This window comes from Marmota monax, unplaced genomic scaffold (assembly GCF_021218885.2).
Source record: "Marmota monax isolate L192 unplaced genomic scaffold, Marmota_monax_Labrador192_F-V1.1 WCK01_AAM20220418_F8-fsc00046, whole genome shotgun sequence".
NCBI lineage: Eukaryota > Metazoa > Chordata > Mammalia > Rodentia > Sciuridae > Marmota > Marmota monax.
The window spans coordinates 13,537,708-13,555,906 of record NW_026692486.1 but is presented as its reverse complement, the minus strand read 5'-3'; the positions used below and the strand labels follow the sequence as shown (position 1 = coordinate 13,555,906).

At 32.7% G+C, this 18,199-nt stretch overlaps 1 protein-coding gene across 3 annotated transcripts in view; it reads right to left on the bottom strand.

Moving 5' to 3' along the window:
* Nucleotides 1–7,233: 7,233 nt before the first annotated feature.
* The window catches only part of Pkn2 (protein kinase N2), a 120,486-nt gene continuing 109,520 nt past the window's right edge, over nt 7,234–18,199 (bottom strand). For all 3 annotated transcript variants that reach the window (XM_046443295.2, XM_058579021.1, XM_046443296.2), the window contains 5 exons: nt 16,946–17,022; nt 15,281–15,423; nt 10,135–10,242; nt 9,841–9,921; nt 7,234–9,753 (listed from right to left, as the gene is read on the bottom strand). In XM_046443295.2, coding sequence (XP_046299251.1) covers nt 9,550–9,753; nt 9,841–9,921; nt 10,135–10,242; nt 15,281–15,423; nt 16,946–17,022 — 613 coding nt within the window. In that variant the 3' untranslated portion in view covers nt 7,234–9,549. The remainder of the gene's footprint in view (nt 9,754–9,840; nt 9,922–10,134; nt 10,243–15,280; nt 15,424–16,945; nt 17,023–18,199) is intronic.

Genomic DNA, 18,199 nt, shown 5'->3' with positions numbered 1-18,199 from the left:
TGGAAAGAAAATGGACTTACCATTCAGTGAGTAGCTTTCCTTCTTTCAGTAACTACTTTCCCCAGTACTAAGGGTCTTGCACATGCTAGGTAAGTGTACTACCACCGAGCTATACCCCCAGCCCTTTTTATATTATTCTGAGACAAGATCTCACTAAGTTGTTCAAGCTGGCCTGTTCTTGGGATCCCTACTCCCTATTTCAGCCCCTTGAGTAGCTAGTATTACAAGCACACCAGCACACCCAGCTTTATAGTCCCTTTAAATAAATAAAAAGTATGCTGAAATCCAAATTATCATTTTTATCGTTTTAGCAACAAAGTCATCTACGTACACAATTTCCATATAAGCATATTACAAATGTGAAACTTTGGATTTTAGATATATCAAAATGATTTTTAAAACTTTAATCCTATTAATTTATTGAGACTGTTTTCTAGACAGATCAGCAGCATCAGTATCCCCTGGAAACTTATCACAAATTCTTTGGCCCCATCTACTAACTCAGAACCTGGAGTGAAGTCCATGTGTTTTAACAAGTTCTGTAAGTGATTCTCATACATGAAGTTTGAGAACCACTAGAGAAATTAAGAACTTACCTCACTGCAGTGAAATCAATTTGCGTGGTTATTTGAATGGACAGATGAATTTAGCAGAGGTTGAGGTTTTAAGGGGGTTGTACAATGAAATACAAGGAGCAGAGAGCTGAGGATATATGATTAAAATAATGAGTACGGGAATTTAAGCTGGAAAAAGAGAAGATTCGAGGTTTGGGAGAATATTATTTGTTATTAATAATATTGAAGACTAGTGAAATTGGCAAATGAAAGCTTAAAATACTAGCAATGTCTTCTGTACTCCACCATATAATTTTCTGCCTTCCCAGCAAATAGGCACTGTCTTGATTTTTAATATTCCCTTGCTTACCAAAGTGGTAGGGAACATTGTTTTAGGCTTAGTTTTAAACTTTTTAAAAATATCATGCTGTATTGTAATTTTATTTAGGTTCTTTTACAATTTTGTCCCTCTGTGTTGTTTCCTATAGCTGCAGCTATTTTTTATTGCTCATTAATACTTTCTGGTGTAAATATGCCTTATTTTATTGAACGATTCTCTTCCATTGATTAGAGTTTTGGTTTTTCTCAATTCTTGCTATTACAAACAGTACTATGAACATCTTGGTTCATGATGCTTGGGGGACATTATAACAGCTTCTTGGGGATACAATACCTAGCGGAATTACCGGGTACTGAAATATGTATAAGGTCAAGGTTAACAAAATGATACCTAGTGCTTTTCTACGCTGGTTATTTTTTTATACTCCTCATAGCAATTTTAAGGAAATCTACTGTTCTGTTCCATCTCTACCACTTGATATGGCTAGAATTTTAAATGATTTTTTGCCAATTCAATGGGTGCAAAGTTGCTTCTCCATGTGGTCTTGACTCAAATTTTCTGACTACTGTAGTTTTGGGCATGTTTACTCTTCAAGCAGCACATCTGTGTCTGTGACCTTTTCTATTTTTCTTTTCCTCATTTAAAAAAAAATATATGTTAGGCATTCTTCTCTATACACATAATGGGAATTCTTTTCTTCCAGTATGTGACTTTTAACTTTATGGTTAAAAAGTCATTTGATAAACAGACTTAGTTTATCTTATTAATCTTCCCTGAATTTTAATACTTTCTTCTATGTATGAATATTCAACGCTTTAAGTTTTGCTTTGGACACTTAATCAGTTTTCATGTATGGTGTAACAAATTCAATTTAATTTTCCATTTCCATATTGATAAAACAATCTTCTCCCTTATTAAAAGCTAGGCATGCACACTTTCTTCTCTACTGTCACTTTTTATACATATGAATGTTCCAGATAAATATGGGTCTGTTCCTTGATTCTCTACTGTCTAACACGTAATGGGCACCAGCAATAGTAGTTACTATACATTTATAAGTCTTGGTATCAGGCAGGTAAAATGCCCTCCTCTCTTTCCTTCTTGAGAAATTTCCTATTATTCATTAACAAGTCTCAATTCTTTGCTCTTCTTTCAATCTTAAGATGAATTTGTAAAGTTCCACAAAAATTTATTGGGATTCTGATTGGAGCTGCATAGAATCCAAATGGCAATTTGAGGAAAACTGACATCATATTATAAAATGGGTTATTTCTACACTTTCTTTAATGACTCCTAGTAAAGATTTTTTTCTTACAGGTCTTGAATATCTTTTGTTAGATGTATCTATAGGTAAGTTAGTTTTGTTGCTATTATAAAAGTTGTATTTAAAAAAATGTTTATGGGTGATGATGGTAATACGAACAAATACAAACTATTGTATGTTCATATGTAACAGTGAATCTCACTTTATGTATATCTACACAGCACTAGTTAAAATAAACTATAAATAAATAAAAGACGACCAGTAAAGGGAAAAAGGGAGGGAAGTGGGAGGTAAAGGACAAGTACTAGGGACTATAGTAGAACAAATTATATTCTATATTTACATGATTATGTCAAAAAGTTGTTTTTATAGTACTTTGTATTCTAGTTGTTTGATGATGGTACCACAGACACGCACCAATTTTGATGTCACCAATTTAGCAGCATTTTGGATAAATTATTAGAGCCATTTGCTTTCCTCTTTTGAATCCTATGCCATTTAGGATAGCATAATACAATACCGAAAACAAATAGGAATGAGTGGGGTGCAGTGATGCACGCCTATAATCACACTGGCTCAGGAGACTGAGGCAGGAAGATTGCAAGTTCAAAGCCAGCCTCAGCAACTTAGTCTCTAAATAAAATACAAAAAAAAAAAAAAAAAAAAAACCAACCAAACAAAAAAAACCAGTACAGACATCTTAGTCCTATTCCCAGTTTCAAAGGGAAGGCTTTCAATATTTTCTCTTACAGGATGTCATGGTTTTATTGTTTGTGCTTTGTTTTTGTTTTAATATGGACACAACTTATCAGGTTAAGAAAACTTGATTTTAAAAAATCAGGAATGAGATCAGTTTTATCTTAATCTATTACATTTTTTTCCAACTTATTAACATGTTGAATTACATGAGAGCTCCTAATACAAAGCCAATCTTGCAATCCTGGAATAAACCCACTTTGCTAGTCAAAAAGTATCTTTTTCATAATGAATCTGATCTGATAGTATTTTATCTAGTATATTTACATGTAATGTACTGTCCTTATTTATTTTATGTCTAGATTATGCTGATTTCCCAGTACAAGTTGAGAAATATTTTTGCCTATTATTTCAGAAACTTGCTATGAGGTTAAACTCGTCCTTGAAAATTTAGAAGAATTTACTTGTATAACATTATGACCCAGTGTTTCCTTTAAAGAACATTAAACTTCTTTTGGGGTCGGGGGCGTGCTGGTGATCAAAACTAGGACTTTGTACATGTTAGACAAGTGTTCTACCTCCAGTCCTAAACTACATTCATTTAGAAATTACAAGCTTACTTAGTCTTAAAATTTCTTCTGGATTAGTATTCTATGTTATATTCCCTCAAGGAATATCTCCACTGTTTTTTCAAATTTATTTACATGATAGTTGCTTTTACCTTAAAAAAATTTTTGTTCTATCTGTATTTTCAACAGTGTTTATGCCTTTTCTCATTGTTCTTTTTTTTTTCTTTTCAGTTATACATGATAGGAGAATCCATTTTGATATAATTATACAAGCATGGAATACATCTCATTGTTCTTTGTTTGCATTCTTAAAAAGCTTATCTTTTTCATTATTTTTATTTGGGGCATTGAATTTTTTTATGTTGTTCTAATTTTAGCTGAACAAATTGATAAGAATTTTAACCTTCCTTTGTCTAATAAGCATTTTGGTTTACAAAGTTTCCTGGAAATACTATTTTGGTTGCATCCCTTAAGTTCTGGAATGTAGTGTTTTCAGTTACTCAGTTCTTTTCTTTTCTTTTTTTTTAAATTTTTTAATATTGATTTTTTAATTATCGGTGGACACAACATCTTTGTATGTGGTGCTGAGGATCGAACCCGGGCCACACGCATGCCAGGCAAGCACGCTACCACTTGAGCCACATCCCCAAGCCCCCTCAGTTCTTAATATTTAATTGCTACTATGATTTCTTCCTTTGATTCATCACTATTTTTTTTTTTAGTTGTCAATGGACTTTATTATCTTTAAGCATTGCTTAGAATTGAACCCAGTGCCTCACACATGCCAGGCAAGTGCTCTACCATTGAGCTTCCACCCAGCTCCCCATTTTTTCAAACATTTCAAATATAAAAACTATACATATATATGTATTTATACATACATACACATACGCGCGCGCACACACACACACACACAAATCTTTTTTTCTAACCACTTAGACAATGTAATTTAATTATATTTTGTAATTTGTCTTATGGCTTAATTTTTATAAGTGTTCTATGTGTGCTTGTAAAAAATGTGGAATTCTTTTAATTACTGGATATAGAATTCATATATATCTACTGGATCAAGCTTACTGTTTTGTTCAAATATTCTATATATTTATTGATTTCAAAAGGGCTAATGAGGGGCTGGGCATGTAGTTCAGTGGACAAGTAAGTACTTGCCTAATATGTGCGAGGCCCTGGGTTCAACCTCTAGCACTGTAAAAACAAACTAAAAAATTTAAACCTATCAAAAATGAAACTGAATTGAAATATTCTACTATGGTAAATATTTGTTAATTTCTTCAATATCTCCAAAAATCCTTGCTTCATATATTTAGAGACTTATTTAATTAGGTACCCACACACTTAGAATTACATTTTTGGTGAATCTAATATTTATTCACTATGTAGAAATCCACCACTCTTGGTGATATTTATTTTCTTGTGGTGGGTCTAAAACCTATTTTGCTTGATGTTAGGTGGTGTTACTATATACAGCTTTAGGTTGAGTGTTTTTCGTATCAATTTCTAAAATCTAATCTGATAAATGCTGCTTTTAAACTAATGAGTTTGCTCTAGTTACATTTATTGTGATTTATTTGAAATTATTTGTTTTTAGTTTACAATTAATATGCGTAAATAAGCCTAATATTGTCACCTTGACATACCAACAATAAAATCTACAGACTGCTTTAGATCTAATCCTATTTTTTTAACTGCTGTTTAGAACATGTAGACTTTAAACAAAACCCAACAATCCCTTTATTTACTTAAATTTTCTTAGGTATTTATCATTTTATATTTATAAACTTTTAAAAAAATCTATTGTCCTCCTGGGATTATTTATTTACCTTCTTCCTGAAGCACATTCTTTATAAATTCACTACAGTAACATTCACAACAGTAGATCTTCCTTAATAAATATTATTTGCTCTCATTCTTAAGGAGCAATCTTGATTTCTACATAATTCTAGATTGATATTTACTTTCTAATATGTTTAAGATAATCTTCTGCTGCTTGCATTGTCGCTGTTGAGAAGTTAGCTATTAATTTTCCCTTTATAAACAATTAGCTTTTTTTTCTCTTGAGTAATTTCAAAATGTTGTCTTTGGGAGTCTAATTTCACTACAATGATTCTATGCATAAATTTGTTTGTAATTATTCTGTTTGGAAAATACCGTATTTGGACATTTTTCATAATTTTGGAGAAATTCGCCAACATATTGTCTAAAGATTCTTTTCTCCTGGATTTCTATTCCACCTTTCAGATTTCTTAATCTCCATTTTATATTCCCATCTCTTTATCTTTCTGAGATTGAGTTTTTAGATATATCTTCCAATTCTCTAGTTATCTCTTTAGCTCTCTTAACTACTGTTTAACTTGAACAGTAACATTTTCCAGTTTTGGATTTCACACATTTCTAAATTTCTTTCTACAGGTTGATACTGGTAATAATTTTAAGTATACAAACATTTTATCATCATATTTTATTTTAGCACAGAATAGAAGTTCTGTTGCTACTGCAAGATTTGTTGCTATAGAAATCCATCCTTGGTAATCCTACTTCTTCCAAATGCCTACATTTCTAAAACTAGCTCCATGCCATTCTGTCTACTGTCGTCTCCAATTTCCTGCTGCTTTGGTCTCCTGTTTTGACTTGAGCAGCTCCTAGCCCCAACCTCTCAGTGTTCCTAAATTGTTTGCTTGGGCACTCTCACCTTAAATTTTGGGTGCTGAGCTATAGTGTGTCCAGACCCCTGATTAAGGATGTTTGCTTGCTGTGCGGCAAAGGGTTGACAGAGACCATGCTTACCTTCAATGAGACCTGCAATGCCTCAAATTATAAATCTTATTAAAGTAGAAGTATTGGAGAAGGACTAAGTAGAAATTCTACTTAGTTATGATACTAGAAATATAAAATTAAGCAAGAATTTTCACAGGTTTAGAAATTATCTAAATACCTCCAATTTTATATTAGTCTATATAGTATTTACTTATTTCTCACAATGATTTTAAAGTCTCTATCCATCATACTAATATATAAAGCTAGTATCTTCAAGAAATACTATATGTATAAAGTTGACTGGAAGAGAAGTATGAATTCTAAAATTAATATTATAATCCATGGATTGGCATTTGCTTCTTTAGGATTCTCTTAATCCATACTTTCATTGCTCTGGAAAGATGAACAGTACCTGCAAAAATTGTTACATTTTAATTTATAAGGCTACTTTTACCAACTTAACATACAATAGCAAATTCCCAATTATGTCCTCACTTTTTATTATAGGAAGAACATGGATCCTTTAATATTTCTAAAGTATTCCATTTGTAAATTTTGAATAAGGTGACCTTAAAAAGACTAGTATTCTGTTTTACTCAGATTAGTATTCTGTTTATTCATATGCCTATCTTCTGAAAAGTCAGGTCCCAAATTAAATTAAACCCAAACAAGAGAAAAGTACATAGAATGCCACTGCCTGTTTTATAATATTAATACCTGCTGCTCTTTATTTTGAATACTTTGTTGCCTTATTTCCTTCCATCTTCCTATCATCAGTGGACAGCCACTGGGCTTTCCATAAATACCCACTGAATGGTAGATGGTAATGATTTCACAAGAATACAATTCAAAATTTCCCCATTATCCCAGGTGAAGTAGAAAATTTGCTGTGAATTTGCATGGTTTTAGCCTTCCCCAGAACAAAAGTACCTTTAAGAAGGCCAACTTAAATTAGTTTTTGAGAGCTTGAATATATTAAAACATGCATATTTTAATCACTAGGATATTTCTAAATGAAAATAATACTTAAAACCAAAGTTACAAATTTCATTCTATTTAAACTTTAATTTGTGCATTTGTGGTAATTTATGACTGCAAAACACTTTTTTCTTAGAATGACATAAAGGCACAATTCATCTGAATGCATAGTGTACCATTCTAAAATATCTTAGTTTCCTTACAAAGTGCTTGAGCAGTCACATACACATACAGTAATAGCAAAATATATTTACACTCTTAAAAATTTTAAATCTAAAATATATATATATATATTTAAAACTACAGAAAAAATTAGTGCTTTCTTCAGCTTAATTGTGTGAATATACCCTGCCCTCTAATTTTTTTTTTAGTGATTGACTTCAATTAAAAAAATTCTTCTGTACACTGTGTAGTTATAAAATGCTGTCAGTTTTTAATGCTATAAGCCCATTTTAGACATTGCTTTCTATGCATAGTTGAGAACCAGCAAAGGTGAGCAGACTGTACCTCAAAAGTATTTAGTGTTTTATTGTAATGTTGTATTAATACTGTTTAAATTAAAGCCAGACAATTATGTTTAGTTCCTAGTTAACTGGCATTTTAAAATAACTTTAAACAACATGGTTTTCCTTTTTTTACAAGATTTTTCCCAAAAGATTTTGGGTAATAATTTGGAAGGTAATAAGAATTATTCCTGGACAATTTTAATTGTTTTCAGAGTATAATAAAAACATGCCTACTAAGGCTGAAATACTTGTTTTAAGCTCAACTCTTCATAGTTCAGTACACTTTCATGTTTCTCACAAGATTTAAACTTGAACAATTCTTAAGAGATGAGCTCATTATGATTAAATGGCTAATTCAGTATGGTTAGTTAAAAACTTGCTATTCCTGAGGTATAATGACCCTAACATGCTAAGTACAGGATCAAAGATGTTGCTGTTGAACTAAGGAAAAACAATGAAGTAATGAGCTAGGAAGAAAAAAAAAATTAAAAACAAAATAAAAAACCCCCAAACTTCACTTAAGTTCAAAGTCATGATTTGCAAAAAGACATACCATAAGATATAAAAAGCCACAAACGGATCCTCTGAAGAGTTGTAAAAAGCATTTGATCAAATTATTTTTGAGACTTTTGAGGTACAGCTTTAGTGTTATAATAACTTTTTTATAAAATATAGACTGTTTTATCAAAAATATTTATACATTCTGTTACAATATATTGCTTTTGCCCTCAGTAACTGCCAATATAAAAATCTGGATTCAGTGGCCTAAAATGTACAAATGCACTTAATGTAAATGCTGGAGTCTGAGGTGTCTGCTTGGCCACTGTACAAAAGTGATGAAGTGGTGAAATTAAATAATAAGCCTACAACACAGAATACATTACAACTTGCACATATACATGTTCACAGCATGTATACAATGATAATCCCTAAGGTTTAACAAAGATATAGTTCCCTTCTACAGCAGACACAAGAACAAAGTTAGCTACGTCGATAAATGTAGAATGCGTTTCAAAAAAGGGGTAATCAGTTCACTGATTCTGGAAGAAGATATGACTGAACATAAACATAATGGATGTCTATTTGGGAATGCATGAAGGTAATACAGTATCTTGGTTCAGGGTGATTAAAAGTCTCCATTCTTAATATTTTAAGTAAATGCCGATGTTCCCATTTCTTTAGCATTGTTTAATAAAAAACTGTTTGGCAAGTAGCTCTGTTGGAAAGCTATGAGGTTCTGTTACATGGTTGGTAAAGATAAGGCAATAAAATTTTTTCTCATGATAAATATAGAAAATTTACAAAAGAAGCCATCAATTCATTCTGTTTTCAAAAATCAAGCCACCAAGGGTATACAAACTACCATTACAGTTTTTGTTATTATAGTAATTTCTTTTTTTACAAAATAAGAGCAGTTGCCTTAGTCAAACAGAATCATGCTTTATGTGAATGGTAATAGCATTCCAAGCCCTACTCTTTCCTTCTTGTAAAACAGTTAAGTGATCAATTTTCTTTCTACTTAAGGCAGACACAGGGCAAAGATAGGGACTATAAAAGAGTGGTTCTTTTTCTTTCTTTCTTTTTTTTAAAATAGATTATTGATCCAAAAGTATTCATCTGTGATGGACTTTCATGGCCAAGGTTCATTCAGCCTAAACTCCGTGAAACTGGTTCCAGTGCTCAGATTTGTTGAAAAACAGTGAGAGGCCACTTTTCAAGAAGGTATTAAAATAGCACTTTTAAACAAATCTTCATGTGTTTTTTAAAAAAACTCAGAAGCTACTGGTGGCACAGAGAGCAAATGAAGGGTTGCTATTTTTAAGAGGTCTTCTTGTGAGTCAGTCTGCTTGGTTTCACAGTGTCTAGTAACTTAACACCAATCAGCAATGTAGTCAAAATCTCTGAACATTTCTTGCTCCTCTTCTGAAAGTATCCTTGGTTCTCGAGGCGGAGTCAGAATAGGTGCTTCTGAGGTAAATTCATCATCAAAATTACTAACATCCTCCCGTCCTCTGATAGTAGGTACAAATGGTGGCTTTACTTTTTTGTCCATCAGAGCAATCCAATCAATTAGCTGGATCACAAAATATAAAATGACCAATTTAGTTTCCTATTCCTAATTATTCTAGTTTCATAAACATTTTTGAACTTTCATACTTACCCGGAAAAACGGGTGCTTCTTTACATCCTCTGCGTCTTTCTCCCCAGCTCCAAGGCGACGCTCAGGATTTCTTCTTAACAGCTAACACAACATAAAATAAAAAATTAAAATACATTTATTGATAAGGATTCTCATAACTTTCAGAGATTTAGATAATTTTTATTTGTATTTGTCTAAACCATGCAACATCTACAAACTAAATAACACAACTTCTAAAAATCAACTGGGAAATTTCCTTCAACATAAAAAAACTTAAGCAGTTAAAAATACTCATACTCTTAATTTAATTCTTACCCTTCTCATTATGGAAATAGCTTCTGTAGATAAGAACCTTGGATACCTTACTTCATCATTTACAATACTGTCAAAAACCTCCTCTTCATCATCACCAGGAAAGGGAGACTATAAGAAATATTTTTAACTAAGTTAAAATGAGTTTCAAAATGATTTTAAAATTTTAAAATGATTTTACATAGTAAAATCTTATCTATTTAAAACATAATCAAGATTTAGATAGTGAAAAAGAAAACAAAACTAAAAGAGTACCAAAAAATAAATAAATACAAAAGGACTATGAGAATTCACAATGAGTATGTAATATAATCTATTACCTAGATTATATACCATATACTCTTTTTTCTTTTTTCCTTACGATACTGAAGATTTTATCTCAGGGACACTCTACTACTGAACTACATTCCCAGCCCCCACCTTTCTTTGAGACAGGGCCTAAGATACCTAATAGGCCTTGAACTTGTGATCCTCCTGTCTTAGATTCCTGAATACTTATAGGCACGCACCACCATGTCTGCCAACACAGGACTCTGTAAAAATTTGCTTATATCATAAAACACTATTTTTTTTTAATTTTTAATTTTTTATTGTGGGTTGTTCAAAACATTACAAATTTCTTGACATATCATATTCCACACTTTGATTCAAGTGGGTTATGAACTCCCACCTTCACCCCATACACAGATTGCAGAATCACATCAGTTACACATCCATTGATTTACATATTGCCATACTAGTGTCTGTTGTGCTCGGCTGCCTTTCCCATCCTCCCCCTCCCCCCTCCCCACCTCTCCCCTCCCCTCCCCTCCTCTCTCTACCCCCTCCACTGTATAACCCTGAGGGTCACCTTCCATTACCATGCAATTTCCCTTCTCTCTCCCTTTCCCTCCCACCTCTCATCCCTGTTAAATGTTAATCTTCTCCTGCTCTTCGTCCCTACTCTGATCTTAGTTACTTACTCTCCTTATATCAAAGAAGACATTTGGCATTTGTTTTTTAGGGATTGGCTAGCTTCACTTAGCATAATCTGCTCTAATGCCATCCATTTCCCTGTAAATTCTATGATTTTGTCATTTGGAAAGCAGTATGGAGATTTCTTGGAAAGCTGGGAATGGAGCCACCATTTGACCCAGCTATTCCCCTTCTTGGTCTATTCCCTAAAGACCTAAAAAGAGCATGCTACAGGGACACTGCTACATCGATGTTCATAGCAGCACAGTTCACAATAACAAGACTGTGGAACCAACCTAGATGCCCTTCAATAGACGAATGGATAAAAAAAAAGTGGCATTTATACACAATGGAGTATTACTCTGCATTAAAACACTATTTTTTCATTAATTTTATTCCATTCCATTTCACTCCATTCCACATCATTTCATTCATTTATTCATCTATCTGGCTAGTCATCATTTAAGAGTGTCACTGAACAATGAGGAATATTTAGGTAAGAAACAATCCTTAAGAAGTTCAATTTTTGGAAAGGCAGAAGAAAATGAGTACCATAAACATGGTTAACAATGTTATAATGGAGGAAAATATAGTCGTGGAAGTACATCAAATATGGATGTACTTAAATAAATGATGGTGAAACACAAGTATCAGTAGGTATAATGACTGCAGTAAGAAGCAACTGCCAACAAAATTAGACTGAACGGAATTTAAAAAAACACAAATTTCCAGGGATATTTAATGTTACAAACACAATATAACATTTTAATATACACAATATTAAAATTACTGCTCACTATGATCATAATGACCGTGAGTCATAAAAATGTAGTACTTTTTATATATAGTATGACAATTTGATGAACAAAGAGAGAAATTCTCACATATCCTGAAAACTGAAAGATGAATTTCTGTCTCACAATTTCAAATGGTTTCATTACTAGTAATTTTTCAAAATAAGGAATGTCTAAATATCATTTAATACCTTAAAATCACTAAAATGAATCAGGGTATCTAACCTTATTTTCTCACTGGTTATCAGGGAAATACTGGCTAACTTGTTTCATTAGGTTTAATTCGGTTGTTTGTGTCCTATAAGGTCAGAAGCTAAGAATAAAAAAGCTAAGCAGAAAGCAATATTAGTAGAAAGGGAGAAATTTTTAAACTGAGGAATTTGTGAAAATAAATTCAAAACTCAACACTCAAAGGCTGAGCTGTCAATCTTATTGCTCATAACTAAGAAAACTTCACACCTTTCAGTTACCAAAACCTTAGCTTATTCATTCATTCAACACACATAAATCAAATACCTGCTACGTGGGATAAATCTAATTTATTTTAGTGATTGAAATAGCAAGTCAGGGGAAAACTATTTCACTGGGCTTCCCAATCAGAATTTTAAGAGGCAATACAGAAGTTGATTTTTGTCTTCTGCTTCAACAATTTTATACTTGAAATTGTCACTCTACAAGTATATCAAAAGCAAAGAAACATCTACATACTTTTAAAATGTTAAAAGTATCTTGTTTCTGCCAAGAGATAAGCTAATAGGATTAATAATAGGCTAACAAGTTTAAGCACATATAAAAAAATTCAATAGTCTGTTCAGATATCAACATTTAGAGCATCTTGTGCTAGTGTCCAATGTTTCTTTAAACCTCTCTGGCATACCCACTCTCATTTGACATAGGGAAAAGAGGACCTGGAATATTTGGTTATTCTAGGAATTTTTCCAGTCCTCAAAACTAGCAGAGGTACACAAATACAAATTTTAAAATGCCTGATATATCCAATAAACTTTCAGTTATTTGTAATAACAGAAAATAGACATTAACTTTAGTCAAACCATACTTTTATCAGTTTACAAAAAGTTTCAAATTGGGGCTGGGGTTGTGGCTCAAGTGGTAGAGTGGCTGCCTAGCACATGTGGCACTGGGTTTGATCCTTAGCACCACATAAAAAATAAAGATATTGTATCCACCTAAAACTAAAAAATAAATAGTAAAAAAGTTTCACTAATGCTATAAAATCATAAAGCAGGCCAATGAGCTTTAAGCTTAGTTCTTTTCCCATCCATCCTCTGGGAGATACTAAAATGAAATGAAATTGTAATAACCAGCTGTGATAGAATATCAAGATCCATGCCTTCTAGATAATTAAGATGCTAATTAATTAGAAGCTTTATTAAAATCTATGAAATAGGATACTTTCTTGTTCTCTGCTAAACCTTGAAGTGGCTTTAGAATTGGAAGCAGCAGAATAAAGAGGCTATTAATTCTATAGTATTCTGCAATAATCTCACATTTTCATATCACTAATAGAGTAAATTTTAAGCAAGCATGTAATTTTTGTTAAATTAAGTCTCATACTAATTTGTATACTACATTTTAAAAGAAACCCACAAAAATGTTACTTTTTAAAAAAGGAATGGGAGAAAATGAAGTTCAAGTTTGCCACAGCTTATAGATGCAACTGTTAGAGGACTCTTACAACATTATTAGAAAATGGAGACTGTAGTAAATAAGGGTATCTTTTCATCCTACATACCATATAGTAACTTTTCTAAAAAGAGGTGAAAAAATTCAGATTTGGATCTTTAGTCCTAATTAACAAGAAGGCTGGATGGATTCAATACCCTGTCCTGAAGTAGCAAAGCAAAATGGTTTATAAACAGGTTCTACAGCCAAAGTGAGTTAAAAATTCCAGTTCCTCCACACAAGAGCTGTGTGACTTTTTTTTAACGTCTTTGTGTTTCCAATTATACATCTGGAAAAGGGCATAGACCACTTTGGAGCTTACTATAGGATACTGTGACATTAAATGGACTAATTTATAAAACACATTGCATAGTTCCTAGCATGTGATAATTGTTATTTTAATTGTACATTTCTTCCCCTTGCAGAAAATTCACTCCAATTTGTCATATCAAATGGAGCTTAGACAGTTGGACAAACTCATTTACTCGTTTGTTCAGTATAAATGCCAGTAAGTGATGAGCTCAGACCAAAACTATAAAAATTTCCAACATTCAATAATTTGTTCATTCATTACTCAGTTGCAAACCTATTCATGCCTTGACTGTATGAGGAAGGTTGTTTAAAACTTAGAATCAATTCCATAAAATAAATTTTCTTGCATTTCCAGATCAAATCCCTCTATGGTAGTTTTCAATTACTTGTCAAAATATTTATTCTTTCCTACTAGGTAAGGTAGTGCAGGCCTATAATCCTAGCAACTCATGAGGCTGAGACAAGAGGACAACAAATTCAAGTTCAGCCTCCACAATTTAGCAAAGTTTTAAACAACTTAGGTGAGACTCTGTCTCAGAATAAACATAAACAAGTTCTAGGGATGGTGCGCAGTGGTAAAGAACTCCTGGGTTAAATCCCCAGTAAAGAGCTAACAAACAAAAAATATCTTACTCTTTTTAAAATTTTACCTCCATTTTATTATTCCTAATAATTTTATAACACAATAGACAATTATTACCTTTATTTACTTCATATAACTTAATTTCTTAAATGATAAATGTACAACTCAGGTATCCTCAGAAATTTATTTTAAATTAATCTACAGAAAACAGGGAGTAAAATGTTAATCTTTTCATCTGTGTTCCACATTTGGAGTGCTGGGATTGAATCTAGGGGTGCTTTACCATTGATGTACATCCCCAGTCTTTCTATTTTGTTTTTAATTTTGAGACAGGACTTAAGTTGCTGAGGGCTGACCTTGAATTTGCAATCCTCCAAAGTCACTGGAATTACAGGTGTACACCACTACACTCAGCTCTCCACAATATTTGAAGGTAACACTTATTTTTGACCAATGTATAGCTGACTTTCCTCCGTATGTAGAAAGTATATTCTTTCTACTAGTCTTCCTGCTATTTTATTCCCTATGAAATGATCAGTTGTACATGTTTGCCTTAAGATCATAAGCCATAACCATAGCACAATATCTAAATATAAGAAACTATTTTCAAATAGTTGGAAATACTGGCAATACATTCCACAGATTACATAAAAATAGAAAATATACTAGTGAAGTAGTATAGAAATATAGCTGATTATTAGCATCCTATAAATACTCATAAAACTTAAGTTCCACTTATATAGGAGCTATGTTAGCTGGTTTTATATGTGACATGATTTGTTCTCTCAATCATTTTTCCTCTCCTCTCAGGCCTGTTGCTTACCTCCCCAACGAGCATTTCATATATAAGTACACCAAGGCCCCACCAATCTACAGCCCTGGTATAGGATGTCTCTGTTAATACTTCTGGGGCAAGAAATTCAGGGGTGCCACAAAATGTGCTTGTTCTATCTCCATATCCCATTCCTGAAAAAGATAAATTTTATATTATTTGTTAGCAAGGGAAGAAAAAAAACCTAACATAAAAATTAGAAGATATACTTGTAGGGCAATTAAATTTGCTGTACATGGTGATCGAACTTAGACACTCAAAAGACTTTTATTTAAAAAATGGTTAAAGATTGGTATAAAGGAAAATGTAATAGTACATGGGATTTCATGATAAAAATTAGTGAAGAAAAGTGGGTTAAGAAGAGATCTTGAGTGGGGCGCAGTGGTACATGCCTGTAATCCCAGTGGCTTGGGAGTTCTGAGGCAGGAGGACCACAAGTTCAAAGCCAGCCTCAGCAACTTATCAAGATCCTAAGTAACTCAGCAAGACCCTGTCTCTAAATAAATTATAAAAACAGGCTAGGGATGTGGCTTAGTGGTTAAGTACCTCTGGGTTCAATTCCCAGTACCAAACAACACAAAAACAAGACAAGCAAGCAACCAACCAGATTTTTAAATACAAAAGTATTTAAGCCAATAGTATCGGTTTCACAGATACAATTAGAGAAAAAACTTACTGAATCCATAGTTAGGAGGTCTGTTAGTATATGATGGGCAACAAAGTGTATTCATTAATTGAATTAATTAATTGAACATTCACTGAATATAAGATGTGCCAAGTACTATGTTACATGCTATGAAAATAAAGTTGAATAAGAAACAAGAAGCTGCTAGTGTACAGGGGAAGACGGACAATGTCAGCTACTATGCAATATATTAACTGTCAAGAATACCTATTTATAATATGTTGGGTAGCATGCCCCATACTCTAACAGCACTCCTAAGTAGAAAGGACTACATCCATGTTACTTGTTTGTTTGTTTGTTTATTGGTCCCAGGGATTGATCACAGGGGTGCTTAACCACTGAGCCACATTCCCAGTTCTTTCAATTTTTTATTTTGAGAGAGAGTCTTGTGCTAAGGTGCCGAGGCTGGCTTTGAACTTGTGATCTCCTGTCTCAGGATAGCTACATATCTCCAAGTATTTTTCTCTTTTTCTTTGGGGGGGGAGCGAGTAGGTGAGTACTGGGGACTGAACTCAGTGCCTGAGTTCAGTCCCCAGTCCTATTTTGTATTTTATTTAGAGACAAGGTCTCAATGAGTTGCTTAGGGCCTCACTGTTGCTGAGGCTGGCTCTGAACTCATAATCCTCTTGCCTCAGCCTCCCAAGCTGCTGGAGTTAGAGGAGTGCTCTACCACACCCAGCTCGAAGTATTTTTTCTATTTAAAATGTTAATAGTTCTCAAAAGGTGCAGAGGTAATTAGGACTACGTATTTCACTCTGCAGAGTTCCAACAGAATGAACAGCTTAATGCTTAATATTTGCTTAAAGTCATGAGGTTACATGAGCAATTCACAATAAGAATTTTTAAATTAAAATAAATAATAAAAAATTTTAAAATTAAAAATATATTTTGTTTTTCAAAGAAACTTGGAAAATTACTGAAGTACAAAAGAGAGATAATCTATTAGAAAAGAAATTTTAAAACCCAATTACCTTCTTTGCAAAGACCAAAATCAGCAATTTTCACAAAGCCTTCTGTATCTAACAATAAGTTATCCAATTTCAAATCTCTGTTCAGGATGAAAATTAAAAAATGAAAAAAATAAGGAAAATCACTAGATATCATAGTAAAACAATTATTTCAATAGGAGTCCCATTTTTTTCTAAGATCAGGTTTTCAAGTTATAATTAGAGAGTTAAATACTATACCAAAAATGTGTATTTTTTTCTTTTTGTCAAGCTTTACTGCTTTATATAATATACTTTTTTTCCTCTTATGTAGAAATGGAAGAAAGTAAGGAATATTTTATCTTTTTTAAGTATATAAAATGTGAAAAGGGCTCAAGTGCTTTCTAACTCAGGCTTTATTAACTTTTTATTTGTGATAATTTGACTTAGTCCAAATTTGAAATACACCTTTATCCATCATAAGAAAGAATTAAGGCAACAGTATAAATAAGGTGGGCAGGTTTGGGGAAAAGTTCAACCTTCTAAGAGGATAATTCACAATATAGAGAAAGCTAATTTATTATACAAACTAAGCTAGTTAAAAATATTTTATCCTTTAAGTAAAATAGATCATGAGGAAGTCCTTACCCCTGAAAACACTGTTAGAATTTGAATAAACCAGTTTATCATCTTGTTTCTGACTGGCCTTCCCTTAATTTACTTGGGTGTAAGCAGTGTCTTTCTTTTCTATTTAAATAATTTTTATTCTTTTTTTCTTCAGGCTTACTTATATTTTCTCCTAGAATGAGTAATGTAATCCCTTAAATTTTGAGCAGGGTTTTTCAATCCAATAATATGTCTGGTGTATGGCCCACAGACTAGCTGATGGGCTACCATCAATATTAATTACTGGTCTAAAATCTGATAAGAGATTGTGCCAGACATAAACTGGCTGTGTTACTAACACACTGTTTAGTTCAGATGACAGCAAAACTTTTTTTGTGGTGCTAAATATCAAACCCAGGGCCTTGCACTTGCTAGGCAGCATTCTACCACTTAACTCCACTCTAGCCCCTAAGACTTCTTTTAATGAAAAAAGCAGTGGCTTGTACCCTGGCACAACTAGTTATCTCACTGTGAATACATTTTGAGTAGTACTGGTCTACAGAGGTTTTCTGCAGTGGATCAGTCAAATGCAAAATGTTCACTAGGATGAATATTTTAAACTGTGCTATCATAGGCCAACTCATAATTTAACTATTTTAATTAGGAAATGGGCAGAGGAGCAGGAACCAAGAA